The 20,368-nt window shown below is 60.7% G+C and overlaps 1 protein-coding gene across 1 annotated transcript in view; it reads left to right on the forward strand.

Moving 5' to 3' along the window:
- The first annotated feature begins 1,096 nt into the window (after positions 1 to 1,096).
- The window catches only part of SRCAP (Snf2 related CREBBP activator protein), a 124,769-nt gene continuing 105,497 nt past the window's right edge, over positions 1,097 to 20,368 (forward strand). The window contains exons 1-6 of the mRNA XM_082300179.1: positions 1,097 to 1,339; positions 4,611 to 4,682; positions 6,218 to 6,360; positions 12,582 to 12,779; positions 15,279 to 15,464; positions 19,405 to 19,545. Of these exons, the coding sequence (XP_082156305.1) occupies positions 12,597 to 12,779; positions 15,279 to 15,464; positions 19,405 to 19,545 (510 nt within the window). The 5' untranslated portion in view covers positions 1,097 to 1,339; positions 4,611 to 4,682; positions 6,218 to 6,360; positions 12,582 to 12,596. The remainder of the gene's footprint in view (positions 1,340 to 4,610; positions 4,683 to 6,217; positions 6,361 to 12,581; positions 12,780 to 15,278; positions 15,465 to 19,404; positions 19,546 to 20,368) is intronic.

The raw sequence follows: 20,368 nt of genomic DNA on the forward strand, positions 1-20,368 counted from the left end.
GGTTCAAATCTCGCGAGAGCGCGCGGGGAGGAGGCGGGAATGGGGGGGGGGTTGGATCGGAGCGAAATCTCGCGAGACCTCCCATAGAGACGCGTTAAGGATCTCGCGAGAGTCGGGAGGGCGGGAAAAGAGGGGGGTAAAATCCCGCGAGAGCAGCCTTTGAGTGGCGGTGTGGATCTCGCGAGATTTGGAGCGGCGGGAGAACGGAAAGGGAGGGAGGGAAAGGGGGGGAATTCTCGCGAGAACACTCATGGAGAGGCATGACGATCTCGCGAGACTCGGCGGGGAGGGCGGGAAGGAGGCGGGAGAGAGGAGAGGAGGAGGCGGGAGTGAGGGAAAAGCCTCCTTTTCTGGGGGTGTTGAAATCTCGCGAGAGAGCCCCTAGAGAAGCGGTAGGATCTCGCGAGACGTGATGTGGCGGGAGGGGGATGAGGGCGGGGAAGAAGGCCTGAGGGAGGCCTGAAGGAAGGAAGGAAAGCAGGAGGGGGCTAAAATCTCGCGAGAGCGCCCATAGGGAAACGTTAGAGTCTCGCGAGACTTCGCGTGGCGGGAGGGCGGGAAGGAGGAGCGAGCGGGGAAGGCGGGGGGGGGGCAGATCCGAGATCTCGCGAGAGCTCCCATTGAAACGCACAGCGCTCTCGCGAGACTTTGAGTGGCGGGAGGCCGAGAAGGAGGAGGGCGCGAGGGGCCAGGAGGTGGGGAGCGTGATCTCGCGAGATCGCCATGCAACGCCATGGGAGATCTCGCGAGATTTGGCGTGGCGGGAGGGCGGGAAGGAGGAGCGAGCGAAGGGCGAGGAAGGGGGAGGGAGCGAGATCTCGCGAGATCGCAATGCGTGCCCATGGGAGATCTCGCGAGACCTGAGGGGGGGCGGGTAAAGAGGGCGGGAAAGGGGAAAGGCGGGAGGTGGCGGCGGGGGGGGGGGCGGTGAGAGCGGAGCGAGATCTCGCGAGATCTCCCATAGGGAAGCGTTGCGCTCTCGCGAGAGCTCGGCGGGCGCGCGCGCGGCCGCCGCCATTTTGCCGGCGTCTCCCTCAGCCCCCGGACTCCATTTCCCGTGAGCCCTGAGGGGGAGGGGGGGTGTGGAGAAGGGGGGGGAAGGACGGCCCGGGGGGGGGGTTGGGGGAGTCCAGGGGGGGCTCTGGGGGTGTAGGGGGGTGGTATCGAGGAGGGGGAGGGGGACCCGGCCGCCATTTGGCGTTGGAGGCGGAGCGGGAGCGGAGGCGCCTCCCCGGGGCCCCCCCCTCCCCTCCCGTCCTTCCGCCTCCTCCTCCGCCCCCCCCCCCCGGCTCCCCCTCCCCCCCCTCCGTGAGGCGCCGGGACCGGCCGGGAGCGATCGGTAACGAGCGAGCGGGGAGGGGGCCCGGGAGCCCCGCGTTTGGGGGGCTCCGTGTGGGGGGAGGGAGCCCCGAGGGGGGAGGGGCGGCCCGTGAGGCCTCAGGGCCCCGGGAGGGGCTTGGGGGGGGCTTTTCTGTGGGGGGAGGGGGCTCTGAGGGGGTTGGGGGTCTCTGGTTTGGGGTGAGGGGGCTGTGAGGGGTTTTGGGGTGCCTGGTTTGGGGTGAGGGAGCTCTGAGGGGTTTGGGGGTCTCTGGTTTGGGGTGAGGGGGCTGTGAGGGGTTTGGAGGTGCCTGGTTTGGGGTGAGGGGGCTGTGAGGGGTTTTGGGGTGCCTGGTTTGGGGTGAGGGGGCTGTGAGGGGTTTTGGGGTGCCTGGTTTGGGGTGAGGGGGCTGTGAGGGGTTTTGGGGTGCCTGGTTTGGGGTGAGGGGGTGTTGGGGGTTTGGGGAGCCCTCAGGGTGGGGTTTGGGGAGCCTCAGGGCCTTGGAATGGAGTGAGGGGTTTGGGGGTCTCTGTGTGGGGTTTGGGGGTCCCAGTGTGGGGTCAGAGACCCCCACGGGGGGAGCACCCAGAGGGACCCAGTGTGGGGTTTGGGGTCAGTTTGGGGTTTGGGGGTCCCAGTGTGGGGTTTTGGGGTCACTTTGGGGTTTGGGGGTCCCAGTGAGGAGTGAGGGACCCCCAGTGTGGGGTTTTGGGGTCCCAGTGTGGGGTTGAGGTCCCTGTGAGGGATTTGGGGGTCTCTGATAGGGGGTTTGGGGTCAGTTTGGGGATCCCAGTGAGGGGTTTGGGGTCACTTTGGGGTCTGGGGTCACTTTGGGGGTCCCAGTGTGGGGTCAGAGACCCCCAGGGTGGGAGCACCCAGAGGGACCCCAGGGTGGGGTTTGGGGTTCCCAGTGGGAAGTGGGGGACCCCCAGTTTGGGGTGAGGGACCTGAGACCCTGTGAGGGGTTTGGGGGTCCCAGTGTGGGGTTTGGGGTCTCCAGTGTGGGGTGAGGGGCTGGAGTGGCACCTGAGACCCCCATGAGGGGTTTTGGGGTCCCAGTGAGGGGTTTGGGGTCAGTTTGGGGGTCCCAGTGTGGGGTCAGAGACCCCCAGTGTGGGGTTTTGGGGTCCCAGTGTGGGATGAGGGATCCCCGTGAGGGGTTTGGGGTCACTTTGGGGTCTGGGGTCACTTTGGGGGTCCCAATGTGGGGTCAGAGACCCCCAGTTTGGGGTTTGGGGTCGGTTTGGGGGTCCCAGTGTGAGGTGAGGGACCCCCAGTTTGGGGTTTGGGGTCGGTTTGGGGGTCCCAGTGAGGGGCGTGGGGCAGCCCAGTGGTCCCGGTGTGGGGTCTGGGGGTCTGTGGTAGGGGGTGAGGGGCTGCTGTGGGGTCTGAGACCCCCGTATGGGGTTTGGGGGTCCCCTGTGTGGGGTGAGCACCTGAGACCCCCATATGGGGTTTGGGGGTTCCAGTGAGGGGTTTGGGGTCAGTTTGGGGTTCCAGTGTGGGGTGTGGGGTTTGGGGGTTCCAGTGAGGGGTTTGGGGTCAGTTTGGGGCTCCCAGTGTGGGGTGTGGGGTCAGTTTGGGGGTTCCAGTGTGGGGTTCGGGGTCAGTTTGGGGTGAGGGGCTGGAGTGGGGCCTGAGACCCCCATGAGGGGTTTGGGGTCAGTTTGGGGTCCCGGTGAGGGGTTTGGGGTCAGTTTGGGGTTTGGGGTCCCAGTGTGGGGTTTGGGGTCAGTTTGGGGTCCCAGTGTGGGGTTTGGGGTCAGTTTGGGGTCCCAGTGAGGGGTTTGGGGTCAGTTTGGGGTTTGGGGGTTCCAGTGTGGGGTTTGGGGTCAGTTTGGGGGTTCCAGTGTGGGGTTTGGGGTCAGTTTGGGGTTCCCAGTGTGGGGTTTGGGGTCAGTTTGGGGTTTGGGGGTTCCAGTGAGGGGTTTGGGGTCAGTTTGGGGCTCCCAGTGTGGGGTGTGGGGTCAGTTTGGGGTCCCAGTGAGGGGTTCGAGGTCAGTTTGGGGGTCCCAGTGTGGGGTCAGAGACCCCCAGGGTGAGAACACCCAGAGGGAGCCCCAGTGTGGAGTTTGGGGTCACTTTGGGGTTTGGGGTCACTTTGGGGGTCCTGGTTTGGGGCCTGGGGTCAGTTTTGGGGTCCCAGTGAGGGTTTTGGGGTCACTTTGGGGTCAGGGGTCACTTTGGGGTCCCAGTGAGGATTTTGGGGTCACTTTGGGGTCCGGGGGTCCCCGTGTGGGACAGGTGCCCCCAGGTGCCCCCAAATCCGTGCTGACCTCTCCACCCCCCCCAAAGGTCAAAGTTCAGAGGGCACCTGAGGTGGGGGGGGGGAACCTCACCGGTGTGGGGGGAGGGGCAGCTGCCCCCCAGGTGTGCCCAGGTGCCCCCAGGGCCCCTCCAAGACCCCCCCAGGTGCCCCCCAGGTGTTCTCAGTTTCCCCCCAGGTGCCCCCGGGTACCCTCCAGGACCCCCCCAGGTGCCCCCAGACACCCCCAGATGCCCCCAGGTACCCCCCAGGTGGCCCCAGGACTCCTCCAGATAGCCCCAGGCACCCCCCAGGTGCCCCCAGGACCCCCCAGGTGCCCTCAGGACCCCCCAGGTGCCCTCAGGTGCCCTCAGGACCCCCCAGGTGCCCTCAGGATTTCTCCAGGTACCCCCCAGGACCCCCCCAGGTACCCCCCAGGTGCCCACAAGACCCCCCCAGGACCCCCCCAGATGCCCTCAGGTACCCCCCAGGACCCTCCCAGGTACCCCCAGGTGCCCCCAGGACCCCCCCAGGTACCCCCAGGTGCCCCCAGGACCCCCCCAGATGCCCCCAGGACCCCCCAGGTGCCCCCAGGTACCCCCAGATGCCCCCGGGTACCCCCCAGGACCCCCCCAGGTACCCCCAGGACCCCCCCAGGTACCCCCCAGGACCCCCCCAGGTACCCCCCAGGTGCCCCCAGGACCCCCCCAGGTGCCCCCAGGTACCCCCAGGACCCCCCCAGGTGCCCCCAGGTGCCCCCAGGACTCCTCCAGATGCCCCCAGGCACCCCCAGGACCCCCCAGGTGCCCTCGGGATTCCCCCAGGTACCCCCAGATGCCCCCAGATGCCCCCAGATGCCCCCAGGACCCCCCCAGGTACCCCCCAGGTGTCCCCAGGACTCCTCCAGATGCCCCCAGGTGCCCTCAGGACCCCCCCAGGTACCCCCCAGGTGGCCCCAGGACGCCCCCAGGTGGCCCCAGGACCCCCCCAGGACCCCCCCAGGTGCCCCCAGGTGTGCACCCCCCCTGACCGTGCTGTGCCCCCCAGGACGCCGCCCCCGCCTCACCGGCACCGTGGAAGTGGAGTGTGAGGAGGAGGAGGAGGGCCCCGCGCACACAGGTGAGGGGAGGGGGCTGGGGGGGCTCGGGTGGGGCTGGGGGGGCTCAGGTGGGGCTGGGGGGGCTCAGGTGGATCTGAGGAGCTCAGGTGAGCCCCCAGGTGTCTCAGGTGAGCTCCCAGGTGGATCTGGGGGGGCTCAGGTGGATCTGGGGGGGCTCAGGTGAGCCCCCAGGTGTCCCAGGTGAGCTCCCAGGTGTGCTCTCACCTGTGCAGGTGTCACGGTGCAGGTGAGGCTGGGGGGGCTCAGGTGGATGTGGGGGGGCTCAGATGGGGCTGGGGGGGCTCAGGTGGGGCTGGGGGGGCTCAGGTGGATCTGAGGAGCTCAGGTGAGCTCCCAGGTGTCTCAGGTGAGCTCCCAGGTGGATCTGGGGGGGCTCAGGTGGATCTGGGGGGCCTTAGATGAGCTCCCAGGAGTCTCAGGTGAGCTCCCAGGTGCTCTCTGACCCCTGCAGGTGCCACGGTGCAGGTGAGGCTGGGGGGGGGCTCAGGTGAGGCTGGGGGGCTCAGGTGGATGTGGGGGGGGCTCAGGTGGGGCTGGGGAGCTCAGATGGGGCTGGGGGGGCTCAGATGGGGCTGGGGGGCTCAGGTGAGGCTGGGGGGGCTCAGGTGGATGGGAGAGGCTCAGGTGAGGCCCCAGGTGGCTCTAGGGGGGCTCAGGTAGATCTGAGGGGCTCAGGTGAGCTCCCAGGTGTCCCAGGTGCTCTCTCACCTGCAGGTGCCATGGCACAGGTGAGGCTGGGGGGGGCTCAGGTGGGGCTGGGGGGGCTCAGGTGGGTCTGGGGGGGCTCAGATGGGTCTGGGGTGTCTCAGATGGGTCTGGGGGTGTCTCAGGTGGATTTGGGGGGGCTCAGGTGAGCTCCCAGGTGTCTCAGGTGGATCTGGGGTGTCTCAGGTGGATCTGGGGGTGTCTCAGGTGGATCTGGGGTGTCCCAGGTGAGCTCCCAGGTGTCCCAGGTGAGCTCCCAGGTGTCCCAGGTGGATCTGGGGGTGTCCCAGGTGGATCTGGGGGTGTCCCAGGTGGATCTGGGGGTGTCCCAGGTGAGCTCCCAGGTGTCTCAGGTGGATCTGGGGGTGTCTCAGGTGGATCTGGGGTGTCCCAGGTGAGCTCCCAGGTGTCCCAGGTGGATCTGGGGGTGTCCCAGGTGAGCTCCCAGGTGTCCCAGGTGAGCTCCCAGGTGTCTCAGGTGGGTCTGGGGGTGTCTCAGGTGGATCTGGGGTGTCCCAGGTGAGCTCCCAGGTGTCTCAGGTGAGCTCCCAGGTGTCTCAGGTGAGCTCCCAGGTGTCTCAGGTGGATCTGGGGGTGTCTCAGGTGGATCTGGGGTGTCCCAGGTGAGCTCCCAGGTGTCTCAGGTGAGCTCCCAGGTGTCTCAGGTGAGCTTCCAGGTGTCTCAGGTGGATCTGGGGTGTCCCAGGTGAGCTCCCAGGTGTCTCAGGTGGATCTGGGGTGTCCCAGGTGGATCTGGGGTGTCCCAGGTGAGCTCCCAGGTGTCCCAGGTGAGCTCCCAGGTGTCTCAGGTGCTCTCTGACCCCTGCAGGTGCCGCGGCGCAGGTGAGGCTGGGCCGCCCGGGCGCCCCCCCCCAGCATGAGGCGCCCCCTACCCAGCAGCCCCTGCGGCCGGGGGGGGGGGGCAGCCCCGGGGCCCCCCCGCCCCACCCCCACCCACCCCTGCACCCCCAGGTAAGCGGGGGAGGGGGACCCCAAATACCCCAAAATTCTCCTCAAAATCCACTCGGGGATCCCCAAAAAACGGTTCCAGAATTCCCCGTAAAATGGCCCCAAAATTCTCTCTAAAGTGGCCCCAAAACAGCCCCAAAATTCCCCAAAGTGGCCCAAAATTCCCCCCAAAGTGGCCCCAAAACAGCCCCAAAATTCCCTAAAATGGCCCAAAAATTTCCCCTAAAATGGCCCAAAAATTCTCTCCGAAGTGGCCCCAAAATTCCCCCTAAAACGGCCCCAAAATCTTCTCTAAAGTGGCCCCAAATTCCCCCCAAAATGGCCCAAAAATTCCCCCTAAAATGGCCCTGAAATTCCCCCCAAAGTGGCCCCAAAATCCCCCCTAAAACAGCCCCAAAATCTCCCCAAATGGCCCCAAAATCTTCCCTAAAAAAGCCCAAAAATGCCCCCTAAAATGGCCCCAAATTCCCCCTGAAACAGCCCCAAAATTCCCCAAAATGGCCCAAAAAATCCCCCTAAAATGGCCCCAAATCCTCCTAAAATGGCCTCGAATTCCACCAAAACAGCCCCAAATTCCCCTGAAGTGACTCCAAAATTCCCCGAAGTGGCCCAAGAATTCCCCCTAAAATGGCCCCAAAATTCCCCCTGAAGTGCCCCCAAATTCCCCCCAAAACAGCCCCAAAATTCCCCAAAGTGGCCCAAAAATTTTCCCTAAAATGGCCCCAAAACCATCCCTAAAATGCTCCATAATCCCCTCAAAAGAAGCCCAAAAATTCCCCAAAATGACCCAAAAATTCTCCCTGAAGTGGCCCAAAAGTTTCCCTTGAAATGGCCCAAATTTCCTCCAAAACAGCCCCAAAATTCCTCTGGAGGGACTCCAAAATCCTCCAGAATAGCCCCAAAATTCCCCCTAAAACGGCCCCAAAATTTTCCCTAAAATGGCCCAAAACCCCCCCAAAACGGCCCTGAAATTTCTCCTAAAATGGTTCCAAAATTTTCTCAAAATCCCCCCTGAATGGCCCCAAAATCACCCCAAAAACGGTCCCAAAATCTCCCCAAAACTTTTCCCAAAATCCCCCCAAATAGCCCCAAAATTCTCCTAAAACAGGTCAGGATGTCCCCAAAAACGGCCTTAAAATTCTTCCTAAAATGGCCCCAAAATCCTCCCTGAAATGCTTACAAAACTGACCCCAAAATCTCCCAAAATCCCCCCAAAACCGACCCCAAAATCCCCTAAAATCCCCCCAAAACTGGCCCCAAAATTCCCTAAAATCCCCCGAAAACTGACCCCAAAATGGTCCCAAAACTGACCCCAGAGTTCCCTAAAATCCCCCCAAAACTGACCCCAAAATCCCCTAAAATAACCTCAAAACCGACCCCAAAATCTCTTAAAATCACCCCAAAACTGACCCCAAAATCCCCCCAAAACTGGCCCCAAAATCCTCCTAAAATCCCCCCAAAACTGACCACAAAATCCCCTAAAATCCTCCTAAAACTGACCCCACAATCCCCTAAAATCCCTCAAAATGACCCCAAAATCCCCCAAAATCCCCCCAAAACTGACCCCAAAATCCCCCCAAAACTGACCCCAAAGTGGCCCCAAAACTGACCCCAAAATCCCCCAAAATGGCCCCAAATTCCCTTTAGGATCCCCCAACCCCCCCAAAATCCCGCCGGGACCCCCCAAATCCCCCCAAACTGATCCCAAATGTTCCCAAATCCCCCCAAACTCACCCCAAATCCCCTTTGGAGCCCCCAGATCCCCCCCAGGACCCCCCAAATTCCCCCCAAACCACCCCAAAATCCCCTCTGGAGCCCCCAAACCCTCCCAGGACCCCCCAAACCACCCCAAAATCACCCCAGGACCCCCCAAAGCCACCCCAAAATTGCCCCAGGACCCCCCAAAACCACCCCAAAATCACCCCAGGACCCCCCAAACCACCCCAAAAATCGCCCCAGGACCCCCCAAACCACCCCAAAATCACCCCAGGACCCCCAAACCACCCCAAAAATCACCCCAGGACCCCCCAAACCACCCCAAAAATCACCCCAGGACCCCCCAAAACCACCCCAAAATCACCCCAGGACCCCCCAAACCACCCCAAAAATCACCCCAGGACCCCCCAAAACCACCCCAAAATCACCCCAGGACCCCCCAAACCACCCCAAAATCACCCCAGGACCCCCCAAAACCACCCCAAAATCGCCCCAGGACCCCCAAAACCACCCCAAAATCGTCCCAGGACCCCCCAAAACCACCCCAAAATCACCCCAGGACCCCCCAAACCACCCCAAAATTGCCCCAGGACCCCCAAAACCACCCCAAAATCGTCTCAGGACCCCCCAAAACCACCCCAAAATCGTCCCAGGACCCCCCAAAACCACCCCAGAATCGTCCCAGGAACCCCCAAAATCGTCCCAGGACCCCCCAAACCCACCCCAGAATCGTCCCAGGAACCCCCAAAATCGTCCCAGGACCCCCCAAACCCACCCCAGAATCGTCCCCGGACCCCCCAAAATCGTCCCAGGACCCCCCAAACCCACCCCAGAATCGTCCCAGGAACCCCCAAAACCACCCAGGACCCCCCAAACCCACCTCAAAATCGTCCCGGGACCCCCCAAAACCCACCCAGGAACCCCCAAAACCGCCCCGAAATTATTCCAAGAATCTCCAAAACCGCCCCAAAATCACCCCAGGACCCCCCAAAACCGCCCCCAAACCCTCCCAGGACCCTCCAAACCCACCCAGGAACCCCCAAAACCACCCCAAAACCATCCCAGGATCCCCCAAACCCCCCAAAATTGGCCCAGGAACCCCCAAAACCACCCCCAAACCCTCCCAGGACCCCCCAGACTGCCCCAAAATCACCCCAGGACCCCCCAAAACCTCCCCAAAATCATCCCAGGATCTCCCAAAACCACCCCAAAATCACCCCAGGACCCCCCAAGCCACCCCAAAATCACCCCAGGACCCTCCCAAATCCCATCCAGATCCTCTCAAAGTGCCCCAAAACCCCCCCCAAATCTTTCCTGGGACCCCCCAAACCCTCTCAAGACCCCCTAAACCACCCCAAAATTGTCCCAGGAACCTCCAAAACCACCCCAAAATTGTTCCCTGACCCCCTCAACCACCCCAAATCTTCTCTGGATCCCCCAAAATCATCCCAGGACCCCCAAAGTCCCCTCTAGGACCCCCCCAAATCCCCCCCAAAACCACCCCAAACCCCCCCAAATCCCAAATCCCCCCCAAAACCACCCCAAACCCCCCCAAAACCACCCCAAACTCCCCCCTAGGGCCCCCTAAACTCTCCCAAGACCCCCCAAAACCACCCCAAATCCCTCTTGGAGCCCCCCAAATCCCATCCAGACCCTCTCAAAGCGCCCCAAACCTCCCCAAACCGTCCCTGGGATCCCCTAAATCCTCTCAAGACTCCCTAAACCACCCCAAAATTGTTCCAGGAACCTCCAAAACCACCCCAAATTCTCTGGAGCCCCCAAACTCCCCCCCAGGACCCCACAAACTCTCCCAAGACCTCTCAAACCACCCCAAAATCACCCTGTGACCCCCCCAAATCCCATCCAGACCCTCTCAAAGCGCCCCAAAACCTCCCCAAATCCTCCCTGGGACCCCCCCAAACCACCCCAAAACCCCCCAAACCACCCGAAATCCCCCCAAACCACCCCAAAACCCTCCCCAAATCCCCCCAAAACCCCCCCAAACCACCCCAAAGTCCCCCCCAGGACCCCCCAAAACCTCCCCAAACTCCCCCCCAGGACCCCCTAAACTCTCCCAAGACCCCTCAAACCACCCCAAAATCACCCTGTGACCCCCCCAAATCCCATCCAGACCCTCTCAGAGCACCCCAAAACCTCCCCAAATCCTCCCTGGGACCCCCCCAAACCACCCCAAAACCGTTCTAGGCCCCCCCAAACCACCCCAAACCCCCTCTGGACCCCCCCAAAATTGTTCTAGGCCCCCCCCCAAACCACCCCAAATCCTCTCTGGACCCCCCAAAGTTCCCCCTAGGACCCCTCAAACTCCTTCTGGACCCCCCCAATTCACCCCAAAGTCATCCTAAAACCCCCCCAAACCACCCCAAATCCCCTTTGGAGCCCCCCCAAACCCTCCCAGGACCCCCCAAACCACCCCAAATTCCTTCTTAGGACCCCCCAAACCCTTCCAGGGACCCCCCAAAAATCCCCTCTGGACCCCCCCAAATCGTCTCAGGACTCCCCCAAAACCACCCCAATGTCTCCCTTAGGATCCCCAAACTCTCCCAGGACCCCCCAAAACCACCCCAGATCTCCTCTGGACCCCTCCAAACCCTCCCAGGACCCCCCAAATTTCCCCCTAGGACCCCCCAAACCTCCTCTGGACCCCCCAAAATCACCCCAGAATTGTTGAGGATCCCCTCTGGTCCCCTCCCAGGACCCCCCAAGCCCACCCAAACCTTCCCTGGACCCCCCAAAATCCCCGCTAGGACCCCCCAAATCCTCTCTGGGCCCCCCCCAAACCCTCCCAAGACCACCCAAACCATCCCAAAACTGTTCTAGGACCCCCCCCAAACCACCCCAAACCCCCCTGTGCCCCCCAGGTCCCGGCGGGCAGAATGCCCGGCAGCAGCCCCGTGTGCCCGGCCTCGTCCGCAGGGTCCCCAAATCACCCCAAAACCACTCCAAACCCCCCCAAACCAACCCAAAACCAACCCAAACCAACCCAAATCCTCCCAAATCACCCCAAAACCCCTCAGGACCCCCCCAAAAACCCCTCAGGACCCCCCAAACCCCCTGTCCCCTTGCCCAGGTCCCGGCGGGCAGAATGCCCGGCAGCAGCCCCGTGTGCCCGGCCTCGTCCGCGGGGTCCCCAAACCACCCCAAATCACCCCAAATCCCCCCAAACCACCCCAAATCCCCCCAAATCCCCCAAACCCCCCTGTGCCCCCCAGGTCCCGGCGGGCAGAATGCCCGGCAGCAGCCCCGTGTCCCCGGCCTCGTCCCCAAATCCCCCCAAATCCCCCCAAACCACCCCAAAACCACCCCAAATCCCCCCAAATCACCCCAAACCCCCCCAAACCCCCCCAAACCAACCCCAAACCCCCCCAAACCACCCCAAAACCACCCCAAATCCCCCCAAACCAACCCAAACCAACCCCAAATCCCCCCAAATCCCCCAAAAACCCCCCTGTGCCCTTGCCCAGGTCCCGGCGGGCAGAATGACCGGCAGCAGCCCCGTGTCCCCGGCCTCGTCCCCAAACCACCCCAAATCACCCCAAACCAACCCAAAACCACCCCAAATCCCCCCAAATCACCCCAAACCACCCCAAACCACCCCAAATCCCCCCAAACCAACCCCAAATCCCCCAAACCCCCTGTGCCCCCAGGTCCCGGCGGGCAGAATGCCCGGCAGCAGCCCCGTGTGCCCGGCCTCGTCCCCAAACCACCCCAAATCACCCCAAACCAACCCATATCCCCCCAAATCCCCCCAAACCCCCCCAAATCCCCCCAAACCCCCCCAAATCCCCCAAAAACCCCCCTGTGTCCTTGCCCAGGTCCCGGCGGGCAGAATGACCGGCAGCAGCCCCGTGTCCCCGGCCTCGTCCCCAAACCCCCCCAAACCAACCCAAAACCACCCCAAATCACCCCAAACCACCCCAAATCCCCCCAAATCCCCCCAAACCACCCCAAATCCCCCCAAATCCCCCAAAACCCCCCTGTGCCCTTGCCCAGGTCCCAGCGGGCAGAATGCCCGGCAGCAGCCCCGTGTCCCCGGCCTCGTCCCCAAATCACCCCAAACCAACCCAAAACCACCCCAAATCCCCCCAAATCCCCCCAAACCAACCCCAAATCCCCCAAACCCCCCTGTGCCCCCCAGGTCCCGGCGGGCAGAATGCCCGGCAGCAGCCCCGTGTGCCCGGCCTCGTCCGCGGGGTCCCCAAATCACCCCAAATCCCCCCAAACCACCCCAAATCCCCCCAAATCACCCCAAATCCCCCCAAATCCCCCCAAACCCCCCTGTCCCCCCCCAGGTCCCGGCGGGCAGAATGACCGGCAGCAGCCCCGTGTCCCCGGCCTCGTCCCCAAACCCCCCCAAATCCCCCCAAATCCCCCCAAATCCCCCCAAACCACCCCAAATCCCCCCAAATCCCCCCAAACCACCCCAAATCCCCCCAAACCAACCCAAACCAACCCCAAACCACCCCAAACCCCCTGTCCCCCTTGCCCAGGTCCCGGCGGGCAGAATGACCGGCAGCAGCCCCGTGTCCCCGGCCTCGTCCGCGGGGTCCCCCGGCAGCCCCTCCCCCCCCGGCCCCCCCCGGCCGGACGCTCCCCCCGAGGGCCCCCCCGAGGGCCCCCCCGGCCCCCCCGAGCCCCCCTGGCTGTGGGAGCGGAGCCACGCCGAGATCGCCGAGCAGGCCAAGCACGTAAGGGACACTGGGGGCACTGGGAGGGACTGGGAATGGACTGGGAGGGGATTGGGGGGGACTGAGGGGGACTGGGAGGGGATTGGGGGGGACTGGGGGGGACTGAGGGGGACTGGGAGGGGATTGGGGGGGACTGGGGGGGACTGGAGGGGATTGGGAGGGACTGGGGGGGACTGGGAATGGACTGGGAGGGGATTGGGAGGGACTGGGGGACACTGGGAAGGACTGGGGGGGATTGGGAGGGGATTGGGGGGGACTGGGGTGGGATTGGGAGGGGATTGGGAGGGACTGGGAGGGGGTTGGGAGGGACTGGGAGGGGATTGGGAGGGGATTGGGAGGGACTGGGAATGGAGTGGGAGGGGATTGGGAGGGACTGGGGGACACTGGGAAGGACCGGGGGGGATTGAGAGGGACTGGGAATGGACTGGGAGGGGACTCGCAGGGACTGGGGGGCAGTGGGAGGGGATTGGGAGGTCACTGGGAATGGACTGGGGGACAGTGGGAGGGACTGGGGTGGGATTGGGAAGGACTGGGAGGGGATTGGGGGGGACTGGGAGGGACTGGGAGGGACTGGGAATGGACTGGGAGGGACTGGGGGGCAGTGGGAGGGGATTGGAGGGGAATGGGAGGGGACTGGGAGGGGATTGGGAGGGACTGGGAGGGGATTGGGAAGGACTGGGAGGGACTGGGGTGGGATTGGGAGGGACTGGGAGGGGATTGGGAGGGACTGGGAGGGGATTGGGGGGGACTGGGAGGGACTGGGAAGGGACTGGGAGGGGACTCGCAGGGACTGGGGGGCAGTGGGAGGGGATTGGAGGGGAATGGGAGGGGATTGGGAAGGACTGGGAGGGGACTGGGGGGGACTGGGAGGGACTGGGGAGTCACTGGGAGGGATTTTTGGGCTGATTTTGGGGTGTTTGGGGTCAAATTTTGGGGTTTTTTTGAGTTTCTTTGCTCTGTCCCTCCCCTGTCCCCAGACCCCCAAAATACCAAATTCCACCCTGATTTACGAGCAGATTTTTGGGGTCATTTCATTGAATTTTTGCGCCGTTTTTTCTGCGTTCGGTGTCAAATTTTGGGGTTATTTTTAACCTTTTTGAGACTTTTTTCCCCCATCCCAGGAGGAGCCGGAGGTGCCAAATTTGGGCTGATTTAGGAGCAGATTTTGGTGGATTTTGGGGCATTTTCATTGATTTTTGGGCCGATTTTTTTGCGTTTGGGGTCAAATTTTGGGGTTTTTTTGGGATTTCTTTGCCTTGTCCCTGCCCTGTCCCCAAAACCCCAAAATGCCGAATTTGGGCTGATTTAGGAGCAGATTTTGGTGGATTTTGGGGTCATTTCATTGATTTTGGGGCCGATTCCATTGGGTTTGGGGTCAGATTTTGGGTTTCTTTGGGCTTTTTTAGGATTTCTTTGCTCTGTCCCTCCCCTGTCCCCAGACCCCCAAAATACCAAATTCCGCCCTGATTTACGAGCAGATTTTTGGGGTCATTTCATTGAATTTTTGCGCTGTTTTTTCTGCGTTCGGTGTCAAATTTTGGGGTTATTTTTAACCTTTTTGGGATTTTTCCCCCCATCCCAGGAGGAGCCGGAGGTGCCGAATTTGGGCTGATTTAGGAGCAGATTCCGGTGGATTTTGGGGCATTTTCATTGATTTTTGGGCCGATTTTTTTGCATTTGGGGTCAAGCTTTGGGGTTTTTTGGGTTGTTTTGCTCTGTCCCTGCCCTGTCCCCAGAACCCCAAAATGCAGAATCTGGGGAGTTTTGGGGTGAATTTCGGTGGATTTTGGGGTCATTTCATTGATTTTGGGGCCGATTCCGTTGGGTTTGGGGTCAGATTTTGGGGTTTTTTGGGCTTTTTTAGGATTTCTTTACCCTGTCCCTCCCTTATCCCCAGACCCCCAAAATACCAAATTCCGCCCTGATTTACGAGCAGATTTTTGGGGTCATTTCACTGAATTTTTGCGCCCTTTTTTCTGCGTTTGGTGTCAAATTTTGGGGTCATTTTTAACCTTTTTGGGATTTTTTCCCCTGTCCCAGGAGGAGCCGGAGGTGCCGAATTTGGGTTGATTTAGGAGCAGATTCCGGTGGATTTTGGGGCATTTTCATTGATTTTTGGGCCGATTTTTTTGTGTTTGGGGTCAAATTTTGGGGTTTTTTGGGTTTCTTTGCCTTGTCCCTGCCCTGTCCCCAAAACCCCAAAATGCCGAATTTGGGCTGATTTAGGAGCAGATTTTGGTGGATTTTGGGGTCATTTCATTGATTTTGGGGCCGATTCCGTTGGGTTTGGGGTCAGATTTTGGGTTTCTTTGGGCTTTTTTAGGATTTCTTTGCTCTGTCCCTCCCCTATCCCCAAACCCCCAAAATACCAAATTCCGCCCTGATTTACGAGCAGATTTTTGGGGTCATTTCACTGAATTTTTGCGCCGTTTTTTCTGCGTTCGGTGTCAGATTTTGGGCTCATTTTTAACCTTTTTGGGCCTTTCCCCCCCGTGCCAGGAGGCCGAGGTCGAGCACCGCGTGGCCGAGATGAAGCGCGAGGGCTTCTGGTCGCTGCGGCGCCTGCCCAAGGTGCCCGAGCCGGCGCGGCCCAAGGTGCACTGGGACTACCTGTGCGAGGAGATGCAGTGGCTGGCGGCCGACTTCGCCCAGGAGCGCCGCTGGAAGAGGGGCGTGGCCAGGAAGGTGGGCACCTGGGCACACCTGGGCACACCTGGGCACACCTGGGTGCAGTTTGGGTGATTTTTGGGTGAAATTCGGGTGATTTTGGGGTGAAATTCGGGTGATTTGTGGTGGGTTTTGGTTGCCTGGTGGCACCTCAGGTGGTTTTGGAGCACCTGGAGAAGCTCAGGTGGCACCTGGGCACCCCTGGGCACACCTGGGCACACCTGGGCACACCTGGGCACACCTGGGGGCAGTTTGGGTGAAATTCGGGTGATTTTTGGGTGAAATTTGGGTGATTTTCGGTGGTTTTTGGGTGATTTGTGGTGGGTTTTGGTTGCCTGGTGGCACCTCAGGTGGGTTCGGAGCACCTGGAGAAGCTCAGGTGGCACCTGGGCACACCTGGGCACACCTGGGTGCAGTTTGGGTGGAGTTCGGGTGAAATTTGGGTGATTTTGGGGTGAAATTCGGGTGATTTGTGGTGGGTTTTGGTTGCCTGGTGGCACCTCAGGTGGGTTTGGACACTTGGAGAAGCTCAGGTGGCACCTGGGCACCCCTGGGCACCCCTGGGTGCAGTTCGGGTGGAGTTTGGGTGAAATTCGGGTGATTTTCGGTGGTTTTTGGGTGATTTGTGGTGGGTTTTGGTTGCCTGGTGGCACCTCAGGTGGGTTCGGAGCACCTGGAGAAGCTCAGGTGGCACCTGGGCACCCCTGGGCACCCCTGGGCACACCTGGGGGCAGTTCGGGTGCAGTTTGGGTGAAATTTGGGTGATTTTCAGTGGTTTTTGGGTGATTTGTGGTGGGTTTTGGTTGCCTGGTGGCACCTCAGGTGGGTTTGGACACTTGGAGAAGCTCAGGTGGCACCTGGGCACCCCTGGGCACCCCTGGGCACACCTGGGTGCAGTTTGGGTGGAGTTCGGGTGAAATTCGGGTGATTTTCGGTGGTTTTTGGGTGATTTGTGGTGGGTTTTGGTTGCCTGGTGGCACCTCAGGTGAGTTCTGAGCACCTGGAGAAGCTCAGGTGGCACCTGGGCACCCCTGGGCACCCCTGGGCACCCCTGGGCACACCTGGGTGCAGTTTGGGTGCAGTTCGGGTGGAGTTCGGGTGAAATTCGGGTGATTTTGGGGTGAAATTCGGGCGATTTGTGGTGGGTTTTGGTTCCCTGGTGGCACCTCAGGTGGGTTCTGAGCACCTGGAGAAGCTCAGGTGGCACCTGGGCACCCCTGGGCACTCCTGGGCACCCCTGGGCACACCTGGGTGCAGTTTGGGTGGAGTTTGGGTGATTTTTGGGTGAAATTCGGGTGATTTTTGGGTGATTTGTGGTGGGTTTTGGTTGCCTGGTGGCACCTCAGGTGGGTTCTGAGCACCTGGAGAAGCTCAGGTGGCACCTGGGCACCCCTGGGCACCCCTGGGTGCAGTTCGGGTGGAGTTTGGGTGGGTTTTTGGGTGAAATTCGGGTGATTTTTGGGTGATTTGTGGTGGGTTTTGGTTGCCTGGTGGCACCTCAGGTGGGTTCGGAGCACCTGGAGAAGCTCAGGTGGCACCTGGGCACCCCTGGGCACCCCTGGGCACACCTGGGCACACCTGGGCACCCCTGGGCACCCCTGGGCACCTCTGTCCCTGCCCTGTCCCCAGAACCCCAAAATGCCGAATTTGGGCCGTTTTGGGGTGAATTCCGATGGATTTTGGGGTCATTTCATTGATTTTTGGGTCAATTTCATTGGGTTTGGGGTCAAATTTTGGGGCTTTTTGTTGTTTCTTTCTCCTGCCCCTCACCTGACCCAGGAGGAGCCGGAGGTGCCGAATTTGGGCTGCTTTGGGGTGGATTTTGGGGTCATTTCATTGATTTTTGGGCTGATTTCATTGGGTTTGGGGTCAAATTTGGCGTTTTTTTGGGATTTCTTTGGGTTCTTTTTGCTCTGTCTCTGCCCTGTCCCCAGAACCCCAAAATGCTGAATTTGGGCCGTTTTGGGGTGGATTTCAATGGATTTTGGGGTCATTTCATTGATTTTTGGGCCTTTTCCGTTGTGTTTTGGGTCAAATTTTGGGGGTTTTTTTAGGTTTCTTTGCTCTGTCCCTCCCGTGTCCCCAGAACCCCAAAATGCCAAATTTGGGGTGATTTAGGAGCAGATTTCGGTGGATTTTGGGGTCATTTCATTGATTTTGGGGTCAATTCCGTTGGGTTTGGGGTCAAATTTTGGGTTTTTTTGGGGTTTCTTTGCCCTCCCCTCACCTGTCCCAGGAGGAGCCGGAGGTGCCGAATTTGGGCTGATTTAGGAGCAGATTTTGGTGGATTTTGGGGTCATTTCATTGATTTTGGGGCCAATTCCATTGGCTTTGGGGTCAAATTTTGGGGATTTTTGGGATTTCTTTGGGTTCTTTTTGCTCTGTCCCTCCCCTGTCCCCAGAACCCCAAAATGCCAAATTTGGGCTGATTTAGGAGCAGATTTCGATGGATTTTGGGGTCATTTCGTTGGGTTTGGGGTCAAATTTTGGGGTTTTTTAGGGGTTTCTTTGCCGTGCCCCTCACCTGTCCCCAGAACCCCAAAACGCAGAATTTGAGCCGTTTTGGGGGCATTTCATTGATTTTGGGGGCAATTTTGAGGTGTTTGGGGTCAAATTTTGGGGCTTTTTGGGGTTTCTTTTTCCTGCCCCTCACCTGGCACAGGAGGAGCCGGAGGAGCCAAATTTGGGGTGATTTAGGAGCAGATTTTGGTGGATTTGGGGTCATTTCGTTGAGTTTTGGGCCGATTTCGTTGGGTTTGGGGTCAAATTTTGGGGTTTTTTGGGGTTTTTTTTGCCCTGCTCTCACCTGACCCAGGAAGAGCCGGAGGTGCCGAATTGGGGCCGTTTTGGGGTGAATTCCGATGGATTTTGGGGTCATTTCGTTGATTTTTGGGCCGATTTCGTTGGGTTTGGGGTCAAATTTTGGGTTTTTTTTGGGGTTTTTTGCCCTGCCCTCACCTGTCCCTGCCCTGCCCTCCCCTGGCACAGGTGGAGCCGGAGGTGCCGAATTGGGGCCGTTTTGGGGTGAATTCCGATGGATTTTGGGGTCATTTCGTTGATTTTTGGGCTGATTTCGTTGGGTTTGGGGTCAAATTTTGGGGTTTTTTGGGGTTTTTTTTGCCCTGCCCTCCCCAGCCCTCACCTGACGCAGGAGGAGCCGGAGGTGCCGAATTGGGGCTGTTTTGGGGTGAATTCCGATGGATTTTGGGGTCATTTCATTGAATTTGGGGCCAATTTCGTTGGGTTTGGGGTCAAATTTTGGCGTTTTTTTGGGGTTTTTTGCCCTGCCCTCACCTGGCACAGGAAGAGCCGGAGGTGCCGAATTGGGGCCGTTTTGGGGTGAATTCCAATGGATTTTGGGGTCATTTCGTTGATTTTTGGGCTGATTTCGTTGGGTTTGGGGTCAAATTTTGGGGTTTTTTTGGGGTTTCTTGCCCTGCCCTCACCTGTCCCTGCCCTGCCCTCCCCTGGCACAGGTGGAGCCGGAGGTGCCGAATTGGGGCTGTTTTGGGGTGAATTCCGATGGATTTTGGGGTCATTTCGTTGATTTTTGGGCCGATTTCGTTGGGTTTGGGGTCAAATTTTGGGGTTTTTTGGGGTTTTTTTTGCCCTGCCCTCACCTGGCACAGGAGGAGCCAGAGGTGCCGAATTTGGGCTGATTTAGGGGCCAATTTTGATGGATTTTGGGGTAATTTCATTGAATTTGGGGCCAATTTCGTTGGGTTTGGGGTCAAATTTTGGCGTTTTTTTGGGGTTTTTTGCCCTGCCCTCACCTGGCACAGGAAGAGCCGGAGGTGCCGAATTGGGGCCGTTTTGGGGTGAATTCCGATGGATTTTGGGGTCATTTCGTTGATTTTTGGGCCGATTTCGTTGGGTTTGGGGTCAAATTTTGGCGTTTTTTTTGGGTTTTTCTTTGCCCTGCCCTCACCTGTCCCTGCCCTGCCCTCCCCTGGCACAGGTGGTGCGCATGGTGATGCGGCACCACGAGGAGCAGCGGCAGCGCCAGGAGCGCGCCAAGCGCGAGGAGCAGGCCAAGCTGCGGCGGGTGGCGGCCGCCATCGCCCGCGAGGTGCGCCACTTCTGGAGCAGCGTCGAGAAGGTACCTGGGCACACCTGGGCACACCTGGGACACAGCTGGGGGCACCTGGGATACACCTGGGGGCACCTGGGCACACCTGGGACACAGCTGGGGGCACCTGGGATACACCTGGGATGCACCTGGGCACACCTGGGCACACCTGGGATACACCTGGGGGCACCTGGGATACACCTGGGGGCACCTGGGGGCACCTGGGCAACAGCTGGGCACAGCTGGGATACACCTGGGGGCACCTGGGCACACCTGGGACACACCTGGGCAACAGCTGGGGGCACCTGGGACACACCTGGGGCACCTGGGCACACCTGGGGGCACCTGGGATACACCTGGGCACACCTGGGATACACCTGGGGGCACCTGGGACACAGCTGGGGGCACCTGGGATACACCTGGGGCACCTGGGCACACCTGGGGGCACCTGGGATACACCTGGGGGCACCTGGGCACACCTGGGCACACCTGGAACACAGCTGGTGCCACCTGGGCACACCTGGGGGCACCTGGGACACACCTGGGCACACCTGGGCAACAGCTGGGCACAGCTGGGCAACAGCTGGGCACAGCTGGGCAACAGCTGGGGGCACCTGGGCACACCTGGGCAACAGCTGGGGGCACCTGGGATACACCTGGGGGCACCTGGGCACACCTGGGCAACAGCTGGGGGCACCTGGGACACACCTGGGCACACCTGGGGGCACCTGGGATACACCTGGGGGCACCTGGGCACACCTGGGACACACCTGGGACACACCTGGGACACACCTGGAACACAGCTGGTGCCACCTGGGCACACCTGGGCACACCTGGGGGCACCTGGGACACA

This window comes from Coloeus monedula, assembly GCF_965178545.1.
Source record: "Coloeus monedula genome assembly, chromosome: 37".
Taxonomy (NCBI): Eukaryota; Metazoa; Chordata; class Aves; order Passeriformes; family Corvidae; genus Coloeus; species Coloeus monedula.